The sequence below is a fragment of the Vigna radiata genome, chromosome 6 (genome assembly GCF_000741045.1).
Source record: "Vigna radiata var. radiata cultivar VC1973A chromosome 6, Vradiata_ver6, whole genome shotgun sequence".
Taxonomy (NCBI): Eukaryota; Viridiplantae; Streptophyta; class Magnoliopsida; order Fabales; family Fabaceae; genus Vigna; species Vigna radiata.
Genome location: NC_028356.1, coordinates 4,836,630 through 4,854,474, shown reverse-complemented (window position 1 = coordinate 4,854,474; position 17,845 = coordinate 4,836,630). Strand labels below are relative to the sequence as shown.

Genomic DNA, 17,845 nt, shown 5'->3' with positions numbered 1-17,845 from the left:
ATAATCATTAAACAATAACGTTGATCATTAACGAGTGATTAATAGAGTCAGTATCAATCATTAATGATTAATTATCAAGTTTGAATGTCTTGTCTTGATGTGGTTTATAAATACATGTTCAGTTTCAAGGTAAAACACACTTCTTCTTTTTTTTATAATCTGAGTCTGCCCAAGAATTTTCGTATCTGACTTTAGCGTTTGAGTGTTTGTTGCAAGTTCTCTCTCCATCTCGAACATCTGGCTTGGAGTAAACACCAATAAGATGATGCGCAGTTGGAATTGAGGTGACATCAGGTAGCAACACTCTTTTTTTGACCCCCTAAGTAAAAACAATTAGGACAATGATGTTTTAACAACTTTTTTTAACAATTTTTTGACAATAAATTATGTGTCGGTATTTTATTGGTTTGTATATTTGAAACGGATCAATCACAAACTACATAAGCGATTTTAAAAAAATTGTTAAAGATACATTTTCTAAACAATTATATTAATTATTGATATGGAAATATCTTATTAATTCTTGAATTAACATGTCAATGTCGGTTGCAGTGAGAACGTTAGCTACTGAAACTATATATGGTTTTTAGACCGAATTAATTTAAGATTAATTTGTGCTTTGATGATTATTAACCTCTCGTAGTATGACGTGTTCAAGTTCTCATTAATCACATAATTTTGCATCTGTGATTTCCTGAGAGGCCTGGGACAATCATGGATCGAGATGACAAAAATGGTATAAAAACATATTAACGATAATTTTGAAAGTATTTAAAAAAGTAAATTTTATTATTTAAACTACAAAAAAAAAAAGATTCGTTTAGTTTTCTCTTAATAAATATAATTGCATGATATACAACTCATACCACTATAATAGAAGAGTAATCAGGAGTGATACTTAGATACTCTTACTTGAATTTACTATACAAGAACAAATTCAAAACATATTTTTTATTTAACTTAAATTGATTGTTCTAGTCTCATTTCATGATTAACTTAGTTTTACATTATTTTAGAATTACTCATCATTACTTGATGTTAAAGAAATATTATTAGATCCTTAATTCACATCTTTCATTAGAAGAGTTTTGTGGGGACTTCTTTGAAAGTTTGTCATTTCTGTTTTTCCAAATGATCAATATATATAAGGACTTCTTAATCTAAAAAATATATATATATATATATATATATATATATATATATATATATATATATATATATATATATATATATATATGTCGTAAGTTTAATCTCATTTTTTGACTATTATATTTGTGCATTCGTGATCATTGTAGAGTTTATATTTGATAAAGAATTATGATATAGGAAAGCAAGAAGAAGAACCCTTCAAAAACTGACTCTCCAACCACACATAGAGATAGGAATATTTCATTGGGATTAACGACGGTTAATATCGGATTAAGAGATGGAAGAAAATCTTGTGCTGTAAAAGGACCCCATGGGACATTTCTCTTATAATTGTAAAGTACAGACAAACTAAAGTTATGTATAAAAAAAATTATGAAACCCACTTGCAACCCAACTTGCCATTGCAACGATAGTTTCTACCTTACAGCTCACGTTTCTATAATGATATATAATAATAATAGTAACAACAACAAAAAAAAAAAAAGAGAATATTACGAAGGAGGCAAAGATTTGCAACTTGACGTTTTTTACGCAGCAAGTTGAGTTCAACCAAGCCAAGTTGCTCTTCAGAGGTTGGTTCGTATCCACCATAGAAAAATAAAACTAATATAACGTCGTAATCGAAACACATAGTACAGAACAATCCCTATTATACGGCAAAATTCCAAGTCACGTTCCCTTTTTTCGATTTTATTAATGTACGAAAAAGGGTTTCGATTCTGATGTTCTTTTTTGACTAATACGGAGTTAAGTACTGTATATATGTTTTAGTTACAGTTATAGGGATAGGGGAAAATATTTAAGAGAAGCTTCAACGAAACTTCTAACCAACAGTGCTCTCCGTCACACACCGACTCTGAATATGGATAAACTCAGAAAATTTCTATTATATATATGGTCGAGGTTTATGAAGACTTGGAGAGGAATACAAACATGAAACTTCAGAATAATCAGGTTTCGCTTTTTACTTAATGTGCTTAATGACCATACTATCGTTCAATAAGGAAATGATTCATCTATCCGGATAATTAATTTGAATAATAATAATGATTAATAAACAGTTAAAAATAATAAGAATTGATTAATATTTATTAATATTTTTGACAGATATTTATGAGACACTTAAGATAAGAAGAAGAGAGAATAACGTAACTAAAATGATGGAAGATTCTTAAAAAGTTTATTTACTCTTCAAAACAATTTTGAGTGTTTTAAATAATAAAAAAAAAACACTCTATCCAAAACACTTAAAAACATGCTTTTCCTTTGTTTAACTACATGCACATTTGTTAAGTTATCCTTAATGTATCAGATATTATTTTAAAAGATATATTAAAAGATGAAAATATATTTAAATTGTAATTAATCTCGATAAAAAAAATAGAAGATTTATATTAGTAAATGATATAAAACTATTGAGTATAATAAAAAATAAACTTTTAAAGATTTAAGATGAATGTTCAATTATTTCAATTGAAAACTTTATCGAATTTAGAGACCATATTTTTTTTATGAGCTTTATATCACTAGTGTTTCAATCGGGTTTGGGGGATTCTGGTTCAAAACACTCCATATTCACTCTAAGGCCGGACGGACACAGCTTAGGACGAACGAACACTCAAAGTGGACAGACGTAACTCAAAATGCTTCAGGTTGAAGACTGAGCGGACCTTTCTCCTTGTCTCTAAGACAGGACAAATCTTAAAGGCCAGACGAATTTGCTGTAGACTGAACGGTCGCCTTGCTGTCCTAAGTTGTTCGTTCTCATTCCGTCTTTTCCAAACCGGACGGGTACCTGTTAAAGGCACTCCAACGCTCAAGTCAGTAAAAATGATCGAATGATTATCACTATAAGTGATGCATGTGGTGTGCATAACGTGCAACCTGGTCCGAAATCATACCTAGAACCTTTATTTATACTGGTTGTAATGGACTTTTACCTTTCGTGGACCTGATGACGGCTCAATCACATGTTAACCTTCATTAAGGACCTAAATGAGTTATTATCGTTTATAATCTAATCATATGGTCGGCCAGTGTGGTTGCATGATGGTCGGTCGACTCGGATGGTCAGTCTTGATGGTCGACCCAAACGATCAACCGAGTGGCCAAGAGACCATACGGTACAACTAGTTTTAAATATATAAAAGTAACGTTTTTATGATTAATCATTATATAATTAAAATATTATTCACTTTAAAATATAACTTTTATCTTTTAAAATATCTAAAAAAATGAAAGAGATATTTAACCTACTTTTAGTTTCAATTTCTAAATTATATAAAATTATCGAATACGGTAAAAATAAATTTAATTAGTTTAATAAATATTAAAGTATTTTCTTTCACCGGTTACTGCTCAAAGTTCACAACGCTATATTCGGCTGGAATAAATATATGAATGGAAAATAATGAGTGTGCTGGGGCGATGGAATAGTCAAAGACAATTAGTCTAATCGGAATGGCTATTTATCTCTTCAATTTCTTAATCTCCAGCGGGTCACGTCCCATCTCCCTATGGAAAAAGAAATTTTCTTTATTCAGAAGGAGACTAAAACTTTTTTTTTTTAATTTTTTTATTTTACAGAATATGTTATTTAATTCTTTCTTCATTTCAAAACAATGATATTTTTAAATTATGACACGTTGATTAACGAATAACTAATTGATATAAATTTAGATTTCAATTTTTTTTTTCTGAATTATTCTTTATATCTTTCTTTTTGACTTATGTGGTATTATATTAATTATTATTAATTACATGTAGGGACATTGTTGGAAAATAAATTAAAAATGGAAATAAAAAATAAATAAAATTAAGAGATTATTAGGGAAAAGTATTTCAAAAATTGATTTCATTTACGACATTATGAAATATTTTAAAAAGGAAGAAAACATCAAGTGTATACAATTGAATGTAAACTAAACGAGTGACTAAATATTTGGCTTAGCTCTAGCCAAAAGAGTTAGTAATTGACAAAGTGCTGGATAAGATTTGAATCCTTATCGAAAGAAAAGTCAATATTTTGTATTTTATTACATTTTAAGCACGATTATTTTCGAAGAAATACAATCATGGAAAATCAAATAATTCATTCAGCCAAAATTAATTATTTTGTTAAAAATTAAAAAATTGAATACATTTAATAACATATATTAAATATTGTTCAATGTCAATTTGATTTCTTCAATGCCAGTCAAATTTTCTTAATAAAAAAATATTAATTCTTACAAGTAACAATTTCTCTAATATATCTCCAAATTATATATGTCTGTGAGCGTAAATGTTATTCTAAATTTTACTTTAGTGATCATAATATAAAATAGATGACAAGAAAAAATATTAAACCTAAAAAAAATAGAATAAGTTAAATCTTAAACTAGAGATTTGAATTTATTTTTTTTAGTAAATATTTAGAAATTCAATTTTTTTAGTGAATTCGGAAAATTTTTGGTTGTGCACTCTCTCTGATTAACAAGTATTGTAAACTTAACATTGTATTTTAATCTTGAAATAATCATTGAATATTTATGAACTTCATCACACTTAATTATTTGTATATTATGCTCCGTAATGTGATTTTTATAATTAATCGAACAATCAACATGTTATACCAGAAAGACTTAACGGGCAAGAAAAAACAGTTTAAAACTGAAGATCAATCTGATTAATTACTTGATCAAGATTAGTAAAATTAATAAAAATTGGTAAAATGTAAATCACAATTAATATGTTGTAATCCATAATAATAAAAAATTCATAACAAAAACTATAAATAAAACTTCAAATTACAAAAGCTATAAATAAAACTTAAACTTAACTTGATAGATAACTCATTAATTGAATATTTATTACCCTATTTTCGAAATCGAAGCATCGAACGAACCAATTATTAAGCATTATCAACACATTAAATAGTTGTATAATTAATTTGAATCAGGTTTTCATGCTATATTTGAAATGAAAAGGTAAATAAGCACATGTGTATGACATAATCTGAGTTTCAACTAGAATCATTCTCTTCTACTACATGAAAAAAAGGATATTTACATTGCAGAAAGAAGATGAAAATTGAATACAAATTGAGCACACCATAGATTCGGTGCAAAAGAAGCACTCGCAGTCCTCGATCAGACAAAAGAGGCAGTAGAATGAAGAATGAATAAAAGAAGAGATGGATAGAACGAAGGAACTATATAATATATATCACATATATATATTATATGTCACATTCATTTCAATCATCGCAGTCTGATCTTGAGTTCTCCAAAAACAAATCTTAACGGTGTCGGTTTTCACCAATTTCAAACACGGAACGGAACGTGATTCGAAGCCGTATTCGAAACAAAAATAAACGATGATGAAGGAAAAGGGAACAGAAAAAAAAAAAAAAAAAGTGTTTGTTTGTTCAGTGTTGACTTGCCATGTTTTCAGCGATCTGAGCGAGGGAGTGCAGATTGCACCGTACGATTGTGTCCACGAAGACGCAAGTCTCCTCCTTAGTGTTACCTGGCGGTACGTCAACCACGTAGGACTCGATCACAACCGTGCCTCCGTTACCGTCACCGTGGAGCGTCGTCACAGACCGATAGTTCCTCAGGCGGTGGTCGCCGCCGATCACGCTGAAGCTCATCACGTGCCGCTCGTCGTCAAGGATCTCGAGGCGCTCGGTGCTCGAAACAGCCGGGAGGCCAGAGACCACGCGCACCTCGCGGAGCGCGCCAACGCGAATGCCGTCGCCGGCGACCACGTGGCAGCTCTTCACGAAGTGCTTGTACCCTTGCGGATTGTCGAAGCGTCGCACCACGGGCCACACGGCGGAGACCGGCGCCTCGATCGCCTGAATGACGACGGAGCAGCACTGGCCGGGGCCCACCGCGTGCGTGTGGTGGCGCGCCGCCGCATCCGGCACGCTTCCTTTGGGCAAGAGACGTCGCGTTGACGGCGGCGTCTGCGGTGGCTTGGGACAGTTAACGCCGTTTGCTATGGCGGTGGATGCATCGGTTGTAGGGTTGAATCGGTGGAGTTGTATAGGGCAAGTCATTTGTAGTTCATGTAATAGATATATGCTTCCCTGATTTCTCTTCTTCCCCTCCACCAAACAAAGATCTTTGCTTTTGTGATGTTATGTTAAAAGGGTTTTTTCTCAAATGGTTGTTGTTGCAAGAGCAAGCATCTATATATATATTTGAAAGATGTAGGAAGATGAGAGACTAGTCTTGCTTTGTGAGCTTTCAAAAGTTAACTAATATTAGTTCAAGTTGGAGTATTTTTTGTTTCTTTTCTTAAATCATTAATCTTCCTAAATATTTAAAACTCCTAATCACATACAGTATGTGTACATTAAAAGGAAATTAATGACATAGTTAGCAAAAATAATGTTAGAATTAGATGAGAAATGATGATCTTATTAACAATAATGACGCCATAATAATGAAATTGGAGTGGTTAGAGAAAGATGACAAAGAAAGAAAGAGAATAGAAAGATAAATGGTAGTATTGAATAGTAGGAGGCAATGTGCAAGTGGATCCTCAACTTGCAACTGTCCTTGAGACTTGGTTTTCTCAATTATCTTATTTCTTTATCCCAAACTCCACCTTTCAAACTTCATCTATTATTATTTTTTTCTTAACTTGCTAAAAATTATTGTTTCTTAAACCACCAAACTTTCCATTGCCCTCATCGTCTTCTTAAAAGTTAAAACATTCTTATTCAAATACCAAGTTTACATTTTTATCGCCATTTTCGTTCTTCTTTTTCTTTTTTTCTTTTGGTTAATTTTCCCTTTGTTTATAAATGAAAAGCCGTGCACGAGTTTCTTAGGGTATCTTTGGAAATAGAGCGTGTTTGAAGGAAGAGTCTAGAAGGTCCGGCGTATGAACAAGTTGATAGCGATATTCTTCAAGTGGGTTATATTTTTATTTTTATTTTAAAATCGGATGATATTTTTCTCGTGTTTAGTTTTGACGTAAAGATGCTACTTGGCGAGATAGGGAAATACATAAAATATTTCATGTTGTAAATGTGTTTATAACTTTTTCATAATTGTCTTTTAAAAGATTTCAACTGAGATTTCATTAGTTTCAGAAGAACTAATTTTATTACTACAGTTAAATCTTAATGTAAAAGTGTCCGAGGTAAACTCGAGTTAATAGACGCTATTTGAATTTTGAGTTAAATTTTATCTTTACTATTAATAAAAAAGTACTCTATATAAAATTTTGTTTTTTAATTTTAACTTTTTCTATATACAATTTTGTTTTTTAATTTATATTTTTTCGAATTCAAATAATTATTTATTATAAAAAGTATTTTTCGATTTTACTATTTTATTAACTACTTTTCTAAATACTATAATAAAGTAAAAGTATTACTTGTAATAAATTATAAAAATTATTTATTTTTACAATTATTTTTTCATATATATTATGTTATAATTTAAAAATATTTTTATTTCAATAATTAAAATCCTTTTATAATTTAATAAAAAATTTTTACAGTAAATAAAAGTAAACACCAATGTTTACAATAATGGATGACAAAAATATTTATATCCGTAGATGCATGTGAATAAAATTCGCAATGAATACTTAATATCTATGGATATTTGTTATTCATGTGGATATTTGTTATTCATGTGGATGATGAATATTTTGATATCCATTGATAAATAGATTAAGTGTAATTTATATTTTATTAAGTTAAATTTAATTAAAATTAAAAATTAATTTATATTTATTATATTAAATTAAATTTAATTTATATTATATGTATTTTTTATAATTTTATTTAAATTTTATTTTAAAATTTTATAAAATATAGTTTTAAATATTCGTGATATCCATATGCATTTATTGATTTTAAAGTATCAATGAATATTTTTCAAATAAGTATCAGGAATAAGTAATAGATTATTTCCTTTTGTTGTGAATCGATATATACATTTATCTAACCCATTCTCATTCTTACTCATAAAACATGTTTTATCACTAATATTATTAAAGTGAGATTATATTAGAGTTGTCAAAAGAATCAATTGACCAGCTCAATTGGTTTTGGCCCACAAAAACAGATTGGGTTTGGTTGAGTGTAAAGAAAATGTTTGAAATTACAAACTTGTCTTGTCACAATGAACATGGTCCTTTACTTTTTTTTTTATTTCTGTTTTTTTGAAATTTATTCATATATATTTATAAATAAGTATTAAAAACATATTTAATCAATTTAAGCTTTTAATTAATTAAATAATATTTTTAATTAGATAAATTAAAATGATTATTACAATGTTAAATTACCCTATCACAACGAATAATTAAAATGTATTTAATGATTTATATTACAACAAAATTGTTTATTTATAACTTTACAAAAATATAATATAAATTATTTAAACGAACTAACTACTCAAAGATCTGGTCTGCCAATTTGACATGTTAAATAGATAAGAGAAAAATGTACCAGTGAATTAAAAATTTCAACCCAATTTACTTCATATTTACAGACTAACCCATGAACCACCACTCATTAATTCCACCCTTAGTTCGTGTTACATTTTAAGTTACTTTTTCATTTTGTTTTGAAACATATAAAAGGTGTTTTACACAATTAATTTAATTATAATTTTATTTTCTTTAACTACATATAATATAATTATACTTCTGAGTTTAATTTATTCATAGTTTCTTCGATATGTTGTTGCATCATTGTAATTTTGTTCTATATTATTTCACTTTTTTTTTTTAAAGTCTCCATGTGTGTTTTGAGGTTGATCATTAAATGATATATAAAGAAGAGCTGATATCATGACTTCAAATAAGAACTTCAAATATGGGTGGTTTTAAAAAAAATGACCAATTTTCACTGTCAAATATTTTTATTGGATAGAGGAATGTCGAGTTGTAAAAAGAGAGTAAAATTTAAACAAAATAAATTTATTATGATAAATTTTGATTATAATATCGAGACATTACGTATTTCTTTTCTCTCGTCAATTAATACCCTAAAATAGTAAAAGTTTATGAATAAAAGAAATTAACAGTTTTACTTATATTAAACATTAAAAGTAATACTTATCTTAATAATGTACTATAAAACTTTAAGCTTAATCCAATTTAACAAATTTAGAATTAAATTGTTACTAAAGAAATTTGATACAAGAAATAAGTGAGTTAGTTAAAATTGCAAAAAAGAAAAATCTAATCACATATCTTGAATGATAATTTCGATAAAACCAACTACTATGCCTTAAGATCTTTAGATAAAAATTTCATTCCGATATAATGGTTAATAAAGCAGAAATAAATTTTTTTATCAAAAGACTTCGAAACTAGATAATACGTGAAGACCCAATTTTTATACTAAAATGTAGGAATTATTTCTCATAACATAAACTTTCAATTATAAATCTCATACATCTATTTCAATAATACTTAATAAAAATTTTAGCCTAATCTAATAGTTTATGACATTATAATCACAATCATCCTTTAATTTTTACAAACTCTCCTTTCATAATCATCCTTTAATTTTTAAAAAAATCCTTTTACAGAATTTATCAATTGCTTATAAAAAAATATTTAAATAAAAAATTTAAAAATGTTAACATAAAAAAGAAGATCTTACTTATACATAAAGTAGTATTTATATTCTAAATATCTTAATGTTATAATTATAAATTACTTTGATAGTCAAATATTTATATAGTATGATTTATTAATTAAAATAAAAGCAAAAATATACTTTTATTCAAGTATTCTTTAAAAAATAAATTTTTCATGTATTAAATATTTAATTATGAAATTTAAATATGATTACAACCTAAAACTTTATTTATAATTTTTCTGATGATTTTTTTATTAGTATCAACTTAATTACGATCCAAATTCATTCAAACTTAATGGTTTAATCATAATTAGTTGTCTATCTTAGATCGCAAAATAACCATTCGTTTTTTCTAATTAAAATAACAAGTTTGACTTTGGTTGATCGATTATTTAGTTCACCGATCCAGTCCTTGACTGGACTATCCATACTATACACAAAAATATTATACACAAAAATGTTTCGATGTGTAGGATTAATCGATCACTTTAAGTGTAGTGGTCGTCCAAAATCCTAACTCCAAATTGTTTTATATTCATTTACACTTATATGGGATACTTCAAATTCTATTTATAGTTTTTCTAATAGACTTTCAATTAGAGCTGGTTTAATTACAATTAAAATCCATATAAACTTGATTACTGGTTTAATTACCTACCTTAAGCTGTAAGAGTAACAATTAGGTTTTTCCGATTATGATAATAAGTTTGGATTTGGTAAACCGATTACCTGGTCAACCAGGACACTAATTGACAGGTCTTTAGTACTGTACAAAAATAATTTTAATTTAACTATTAAATGAAAGTTTTGTTAATATCAGCTACCATTTTTTCTTACAAAATTTAATAAAGAAAATAATACTATCACTTAAAATTGACTAAAAAATTATCAATATTAATATTTTATTATTATAAAAATAATGAAAACACATGCCATTTTTATTTTCTCCAGTATGTATAACTAAACTACTTTCACTATAGACAAGAAATAAGCAGCTTTAAGCTATGCTTGTTAAATTAAGCAAGATGGATATAAAACTCACCTCCACTAAAAAGGGAGAGATTAAATTTTAAAAATTTACCAGCATGTCACCCAATTCGCTCCACTTGCATCTTTCGGATTGGGCTCACAATCACATTGGATTTTGATTCTCCACCACACTAATTTATCCCTTAGTAGAATCAAACCTCCAATTTATCAAATTAAATAAATTAAAAAAAAAACTACAGTCTGCCCAAATGAGGAAAATTAAAAAATAATAATTATTGGGCTTTCCAGAAAGAAGCTTGTTGAGATGTGGGCTTGGGCTCTTATTTTTCCAGCTTCCAATTGTCCTGTGGTAATCAAGCAAAGTGAAAAAGAAGAGTGTCAACCGATAAGCATAATAGGTTATTTCTTGCTGCATAATAGGTTATTGAATTACATAATCTGAAATACAAATATATTTCAGATTTTACAATTTAATTCGTAATATAAATTTTATATTTCGAATTACACATTCTAAAATATAAATAAAATAAAAAGATATATTTTGAACTAAAATAGTTCTTAAAGTCAATTCCAATCATACACTTTTTCTACCTTCCCACTCTATACACTCATTTAAAAATACATAAAGGAAAGAATGATGTTTTGTATTTGAAAAATGATTCTTTTATATGTCTAAAATTTTTACATTGATTTGATACTACCATTTCTTACTTTTTACTTTCTATTTTTTTAAAGAAATACAAAATTTTATACTTTTATAATTATTTTACCTGTACTAGTACTCTCTATGTCTTGTACTAGTACTTATAATCTATGTTATATGAACGTAAAAGTTAAGTTTTCTTTGTATTAATATCTATGGCAAGAAGATTGTAAAGAAGAGGAAGTAGAGAGAGAACTTACCTTTTATTTGTTGGTAGAAGAAGCTTTTTCATTCTTCATGATCATGTGGAATGATTTAGAACTATCTTCAGCAACCATTTCTCTGAGTATATCATCTTCAATCTTCTCAGCTTGCCACTGAGAAGGGTCTTCCACAAAGGCCTCACTGAAGATCATGCTTGAAACCCATTCTTTCCAAGTGGTTCTTCTGTACTTATCTTCCTCCAATGAACCTGTGACTAAAAGCTGATACACATAAACAACTTTCTGCTGACCAGGCCGAAATGCCCGAGCAATGGCTTGCTTCGTTTTTGAAGGATTCCACTCTGAATCCAACATAATAACTCGTGAAGCTGCTGTCAAACTAATGCCTTCAGCACAAGCTGTAATAGAAGCAATAAGTACTTTTGCTACTCCACCAGCTTCCTCAAACTTGTCCATTACTCTCCCTCTTTCAAACAGTTCTAATTCCCCAGTTAGTACCAACACTTCTCTACCTCTTAGCCATCCAAAATACTTCTCAAAATATTCCACAAATAGCTTCACTGGTGCAATGTTGTGGCAAAATATCAGAACCTTCTCGTTTTTCACAACACGGTAGATAAGGCTCAAAACAAATCTTACCTTCGACCCTATTTTCAGGTCAAATTTGCATTTTTCTAGCTCCATCAATTGCTCAGAAGTGAAAAACTTCTCAGCACACACTGCTGTTTTCACCAGCCAGGGATGTATTGAACCAAGAGTTATCATAAGCTCTAACTCCAGAGGGTAACCATTGCACTTCGCCATTTTCTTGTGTAGTTTAAGCAAAATTTCATGCTGTGTATCTGTTGAATTCATTAACAGTGTATAAATTTGTAAACCAGGTAGACCGTCAGAGCTCCCACCTTCATAAACATCTATGAATCCATTTGTTACATTTCTCAACATCTTTAGACCCTGCTGCCTCTCCCTACCTTTATCAGAGTCAATCTTCTTAGCAATTTTGTCTAAGAAGAATTTTCTGGCCCGTGACTCTAATAAATGACTTGCCTTTTTCGCCACTTTTCCTTTCCTTTTGTATTTGGAGTCTAATGCTTTCAGTACTTCATGAATGAACTTTGGTCTTGCCAAGCACAGAGTGTTGAAGTATTCACAGAAATTGTTCTGAAACAATGTACCAGAAAGCAGTATTCTCAATTTTGTTTGAACTTTCATCAGAGCCTTTCTCAACCTTGATTTAGTGCTTCTGGGGTTATGCCCTTCATCCAGAACCAAGATCCCCGGGCTTTCCCTCAGCACTTTGGCCATGTATTTTCTGTGTGCAAACTTTGAATCCTCACGCATCAATGTTAAAAATGAAGTATAACCCATTATCAGAACACTCGGGTGTGAATGCCATTTTTGTATCTTCTCAAGGCAATCCAAAACATGCTTGACATCATCAGTGGGCTTGGGAACTCCAGGAAGAACAACCGGTGATTTCTGCTTGAATACCCGGTATGTTCTACGTCCATGAATCAGATACACTGGTATAGGAATATCCCACTTGATAAATTCTTTGTACCAAGTATAGAGGGTTGTTTTTGGAGCAAGAACAAGAGGTCTCTTCCCTGGGAATAACTTCAAGTAGCTCACAAGAAAAGCAATGATGAGAAAAGTTTTTCCAGCACCAGGAGTATGAGATACCACACAGCCACCTATTCTTTTGGATGCTGCTTCCATGAGTCTGGGTTCCATTGACCCTGCAATGTTTTGCCAAAGAAACTCAAAGGCTTTCTTCTGATGAGCATGCAACTTTGTTCTAAGTTCGGGAATCAATGCCCAAACGTTATCATTTTCTTGAGACACAGGTCCCTCAGGAGATTCTAGGGCAGGGAAAAGATCCAAGTCATCATCCTCATCAACCTTTGTTCGTGAATCTTCTTCAGCACTGTGCCTCTCCTCTTGGTGCCATGAAGAATGTTGAATCTACCAATAACAAAAAGGTTATCAGCCACAGAATGGGAAAATACACAAATCATCCAACAAAAATAGGTGAATGAGGTTAACATCAGCAACTAATTTACTCTTTCTAGAAATCACACTTCTTTGTATAAATTCCATGAATGCAAACATAAAAAATATCTTCCTAATTTGTTGCACATGAAAATGCTAAGCTAATACCCTTGTAACAGCTTCAACCCTTTTGAGAGTAAGGCTGCACTTCTCCCATATTGATAAGAGCCTCATACAATAGTCATACATATTAATGAGTATTGAATTTGAATCCATCCAGATGCTTGAAAAAGAAAGCACAGTACTGCAATAGAAGGAAATTGCATACAAATTCACATCTAAGTTAAACTTCACTTACAAAGGGTGGCGTAATATATTTGATCTCAGTTTTCACAAAGCCACATCTATAGCAGTAAATTCCAATTTCCTCATTCATTCTGAAATCATGTGGGCAGCCTCGGTTCGCGATTTCCACAGTCTCAGTGACAGTAGCAGCATTTGAATCCTGATAAAACAGTTGAAGTGAATTAGTCATAGGAAAACTAAAACAAATAGGGGAAAGCAAAGGTCAAATGGTCACACACCTCTTCTAGATAGCATGATGCCAATGACACTTCCAGTTCTCTCCACAACATATCCATTTCAGATACTTCTTCTGCATCCTCTTCATCAGGCATTTCTGTTTCTGTCTTTTGCCCAATGCTACTAGTTGTATTGTTTTCCTTCCACTGATCAGTGATAGATGGTTCTTCTTGAGTAGATATTGTATTAATATTCTTTAAGTACGAATTTATCAAATCCTTGTAGGCAGCTGCATTTAAGGTTCTGTCTTTATATTTGTACCTTTTTTCTTCTCCATGATCTCTACTTCTTGAATAAGATGCATGGTATTTTTTCTTTTGAACTTCTTTGTTGGATCTAATCCCTTCCCATTTATTTCCAAGATCTACTATATCATCTAAACCACTTAAATTCTTCCTCTTTGACTTTGGGACACCATAACTATAATGATATCTCAATGACAAATCATCATCAGTCTTTTCTACATCATCTGACTTAGCAGGATGATTATTATTCTCAAAAGCTAACAATTTATCACCTTTCTTCTTCGATTTATTGGGAGTACTAGTTAGATCATAATATTTGGAATAATGTTCAGAGGATTCATGACGATAACTTCTAGCAACCTTTTCATCGAAATCATCACAATGCTCAACAAGTAATGGATCATCTTGATCGGGAAGAGGAACAATAGCAAGACGATTTTGATCTTCATTATGATAATTTTCTCCTGACTTTACCTTCTGCTTAGCAGTCATTCTCCTCTTATGCATCACAAGCTCCCGGCAGGTGCTTGCCTCCTTTTGATGATTTTCATTAACCCCTTCTGGAGTGCTCTTCTGCAAACCAAACAGGCATGCTAATGGTATATGCAGTTCTTCATCCTCCTCTTCTTTCCATGTGTCTATCTTCACTGGTGGTCTGTTTCTGAAAGAACCAACATCAATCTCAGAAGAAACATTAACACTACCAATGTAACGTTCTGGTTGTACATTCCTACGCTTAGAACGCCGCAAGCCCTCAACATCATAAGATAGCAATAATTTATCTTCATGGGATTCCTGTACGTGATCAATCATCTTAGTTATAGGTGTAGCTACTTGAGAAACAAAGGGTATTATCGAGCCACTTTCTGTTTTGAAATTCACAACATCAATGTGAAAATCTCTATTCAATGAACTGTTATCACTGTCTCTTCCCAAAATTTGATACACTAGCTTTTCTTCTAGACATCTTAGACAAAAGGAAATCTTCTTTAAAGCAGAGGTAACAACTAACCATGAAAGATCACATAACACTTTGCCCAAAAGTAATTTAGTATGTGATATCATGGAACAGTCCTCAGATGATGCCCACCGATAGTGCTGATCTTCACAAGCAATATTGTCAAGTTTTTGGAGAATGGATATTTGTTTGATTCCAACAACTTTAATCTCCTTGCTCAGAGTTCTTAACTCTGCACCAAGTGAACCTTGATGAACATAGAAATTGACATAAAACTGACAGGAGCACTCAGAGTCATGAGGTTTTCTTTGTACAGAGCTTATTTTAGCATCCAACCAAACCTACAGTTCAAAAAAGAAAGAAAATCCAACTCATACTTGCCATTTTGGAAACTAAATAAATTTCTCCAATTAATCACATGTAATAAAAACAGTAACAACAAAGATAATAAACACATGCACGGTGATGCACAAAGGGATTAGCCACAGTGACTGTCTAGTAAAGTGATATAACTGTTGCTTCTGTGACACCATGGAATGAAACTGACTTCCCTTTATCCACAGCTGCCCCAAATACACACAGAAACAGTTGTATTGCATTGGCCATGTGAGGTGTTGTAAACTATTAATAGATGTCTAGAAGATTCTGTCAAAACTTTCACGATTTATGGAACTCTATTACCTCTTATTAAAGAGGTAAAATGTATAAAATTCAGAGGACAAAGAAAACTTACAGGGTCCATAACAACTGCATCTGAATCATTAGATTGTTGAGGGGCAGATAGCACACATATGTCAATTCCAGGTCGCAGAAAACGGGAGCAATCAGATAAAGTAGCTTTCCTTGACCTTATCCGAATGTCTGACAAGGGTCCTTTCTCCATAGTAACATAATGATTATCTACAAAATGTATAGACATAGTTCCTGCCTTAATCTTTATGAACTCCACAGCTTGCCATGATCCAAAGGCAACGGCTTCAAAGGCTGCTTACAAAAAACAAATTGGAAATTGGTTTAAATTTTTTTGTAAAGGAATTTAACATTGAGAATATATGGTTGTGAAAAATAGTACACAATATCCAGGTCACACTGAAACTTGGTCAATCAAGTTTAAGTTTGTTTGGTAAATTAAAGTTCATTTTCTCTGATAAAAAAATTATAACTGTTCCATATTCAATATGTTCACTGTATTTTTTTTTGTGTTGTCCTGCACAGTGGCGATCAACAGAACCTAGAAAATAAGAAGAAAGGCTTACGGTGAGAATTGAATGGATGCTTGATTTGATCTAACCGTCTTTTTCTGTTCACCATGATTGTGACAGCAACAAGCTAATGCTGTTAGCCTCTGTACCAATACGAGGAACACAAACTTTCACTTACAAACCTTCATTTCATATCTGTTTACAGAATAAACAATAAACAAGTTAATCACTGACAAACAAACAAAAAGGAGTCATATGCATTACCCCATTGTACATATCCTTGTACAAAGAAGAAAATTTCATTTCTCAAATAGTATTATCGACCTTCAATAAATAAAACCAACATTGAAGAAGGAGAAGAAATGCATGTCTATAAATATGTACAAAGATGATGGTTACCAAGAGAAGTACAAGAAGATAGGCTAAAACTCTGTTAAACCCTGTCATGTTTTTTTTCTTCCTAAAACCAAGTCTCCAACAAGGATAACACACTTTTGGGTCAAAATGATGCTTTGTAAGAGTTTTTAAGCTTCGGCAGGGAATTATATACTGAAATGACAAATAAAAACATCATTATCTGTGATACCCATTTGTGCATACACAGAAATGGCATGGGTGTTCTGTTCCTCCAAAGGCCAAAAATAAAGCTAAAGATGTTATCTTGTTTTACAAAAGAATGATTACTTCTTATAAGCAAGTCTAAAAATATCCAGATATTCAGCAGATTAAGATCATGATCAACACAACATAGACTTCAAATTGACTTGAAAAAAGGAATGTAACCATTGTCACGGGCATATAGATTTTCTGGGAAAGGCAGAGAAAGCACAGTGAGAAAATCTATCCTTACCAAAGGAGAAAAGCTGGTTCTGAGAGAATCTAAGCACGGTTTCAAGCATAACTCAGGAGAGAGATAAAAAAGAAAAAACAGAGAAGAGAGAGAAAAGACTGAAGTGAAATTGAGGCCGGCAATATCTAGGTATAAAACAACAAATTCTGACGTGAAATATTTTCAAGTTTACAAATGTCTTTTTTAAATTTTTAATATATTTTCCTTTTGATTCAATTTTATAATGAAGATAGTGAACAAATTTATTGTATAATAAGTACTAATCAAATAATGTTAAAAGATATAAATGTCCATTAAATAACTTATTTATTTATTAGTTATGATTAGAGTAGTTTGCTTAACTTCCTAAGATATTTATCTATTTTAATTTGTATACTATATAATGAATTATATTTCTCTATAAATAAT

The 17,845-nt window shown here is 30.7% G+C and overlaps 2 protein-coding genes across 2 annotated transcripts; both read right to left on the bottom strand.

Moving 5' to 3' along the window:
• Positions 1 to 5,136: 5,136 nt before the first annotated feature.
• On the bottom strand, positions 5,137 to 6,372 carry LOC106764063 (abscisic acid receptor PYL4). The gene has a single exon (XM_014648274.2). It carries the CDS (start codon positions 6,191 to 6,193, stop codon positions 5,558 to 5,560), a length of 636 nt encoding a protein of 211 aa, XP_014503760.1. The 5' UTR covers positions 6,194 to 6,372; the 3' UTR covers positions 5,137 to 5,557.
• A 4,407-nt stretch (positions 6,373 to 10,779) lies between these two features.
• On the bottom strand, positions 10,780 to 17,564 carry LOC106765360 (SNF2 domain-containing protein CLASSY 2). The gene is made up of 7 exons (XM_014649942.2): positions 17,438 to 17,564; positions 16,642 to 16,782; positions 16,119 to 16,369; positions 14,185 to 15,726; positions 13,959 to 14,105; positions 11,645 to 13,573; positions 10,780 to 11,085 (listed from the first exon to the last, which is right to left on the bottom strand). The coding sequence occupies exons 2-6, from the start codon at positions 16,694 to 16,696 to the stop codon at positions 11,648 to 11,650; spliced, it is 3,921 nt and encodes a 1,306-aa protein (XP_014505428.1). The 5' UTR covers positions 16,697 to 16,782; positions 17,438 to 17,564; the 3' UTR covers positions 10,780 to 11,085; positions 11,645 to 11,647.
• Between the last annotated feature and the right edge of the window lie 281 nt (positions 17,565 to 17,845).

Coding starts and splice junctions, on each gene's coding strand:
- LOC106764063 (XM_014648274.2), bottom strand. CDS start 6,193: ATGACTTGCCCTATACAACTCCACCGATTCAACCCTACAACCGATGCA.
- LOC106765360 (XM_014649942.2), bottom strand. CDS start 16,696: ATGGTGAACAGAAAAAGACGGTTAGATCAAATCAAGCATCCATTCAAT. Junction 14,106..14,184: donor CATCATGCTATCTAGAAGAG/GTGTGTGACCAT, acceptor CTGTTTTATCAG/GATTCAAATGCTGCTACTGT. Junction 13,574..13,958: donor AATATATTACGCCACCCTTT/GTAAGTGAAGTT, acceptor TGTTATTGGTAG/ATTCAACATTCTTCATGGCA.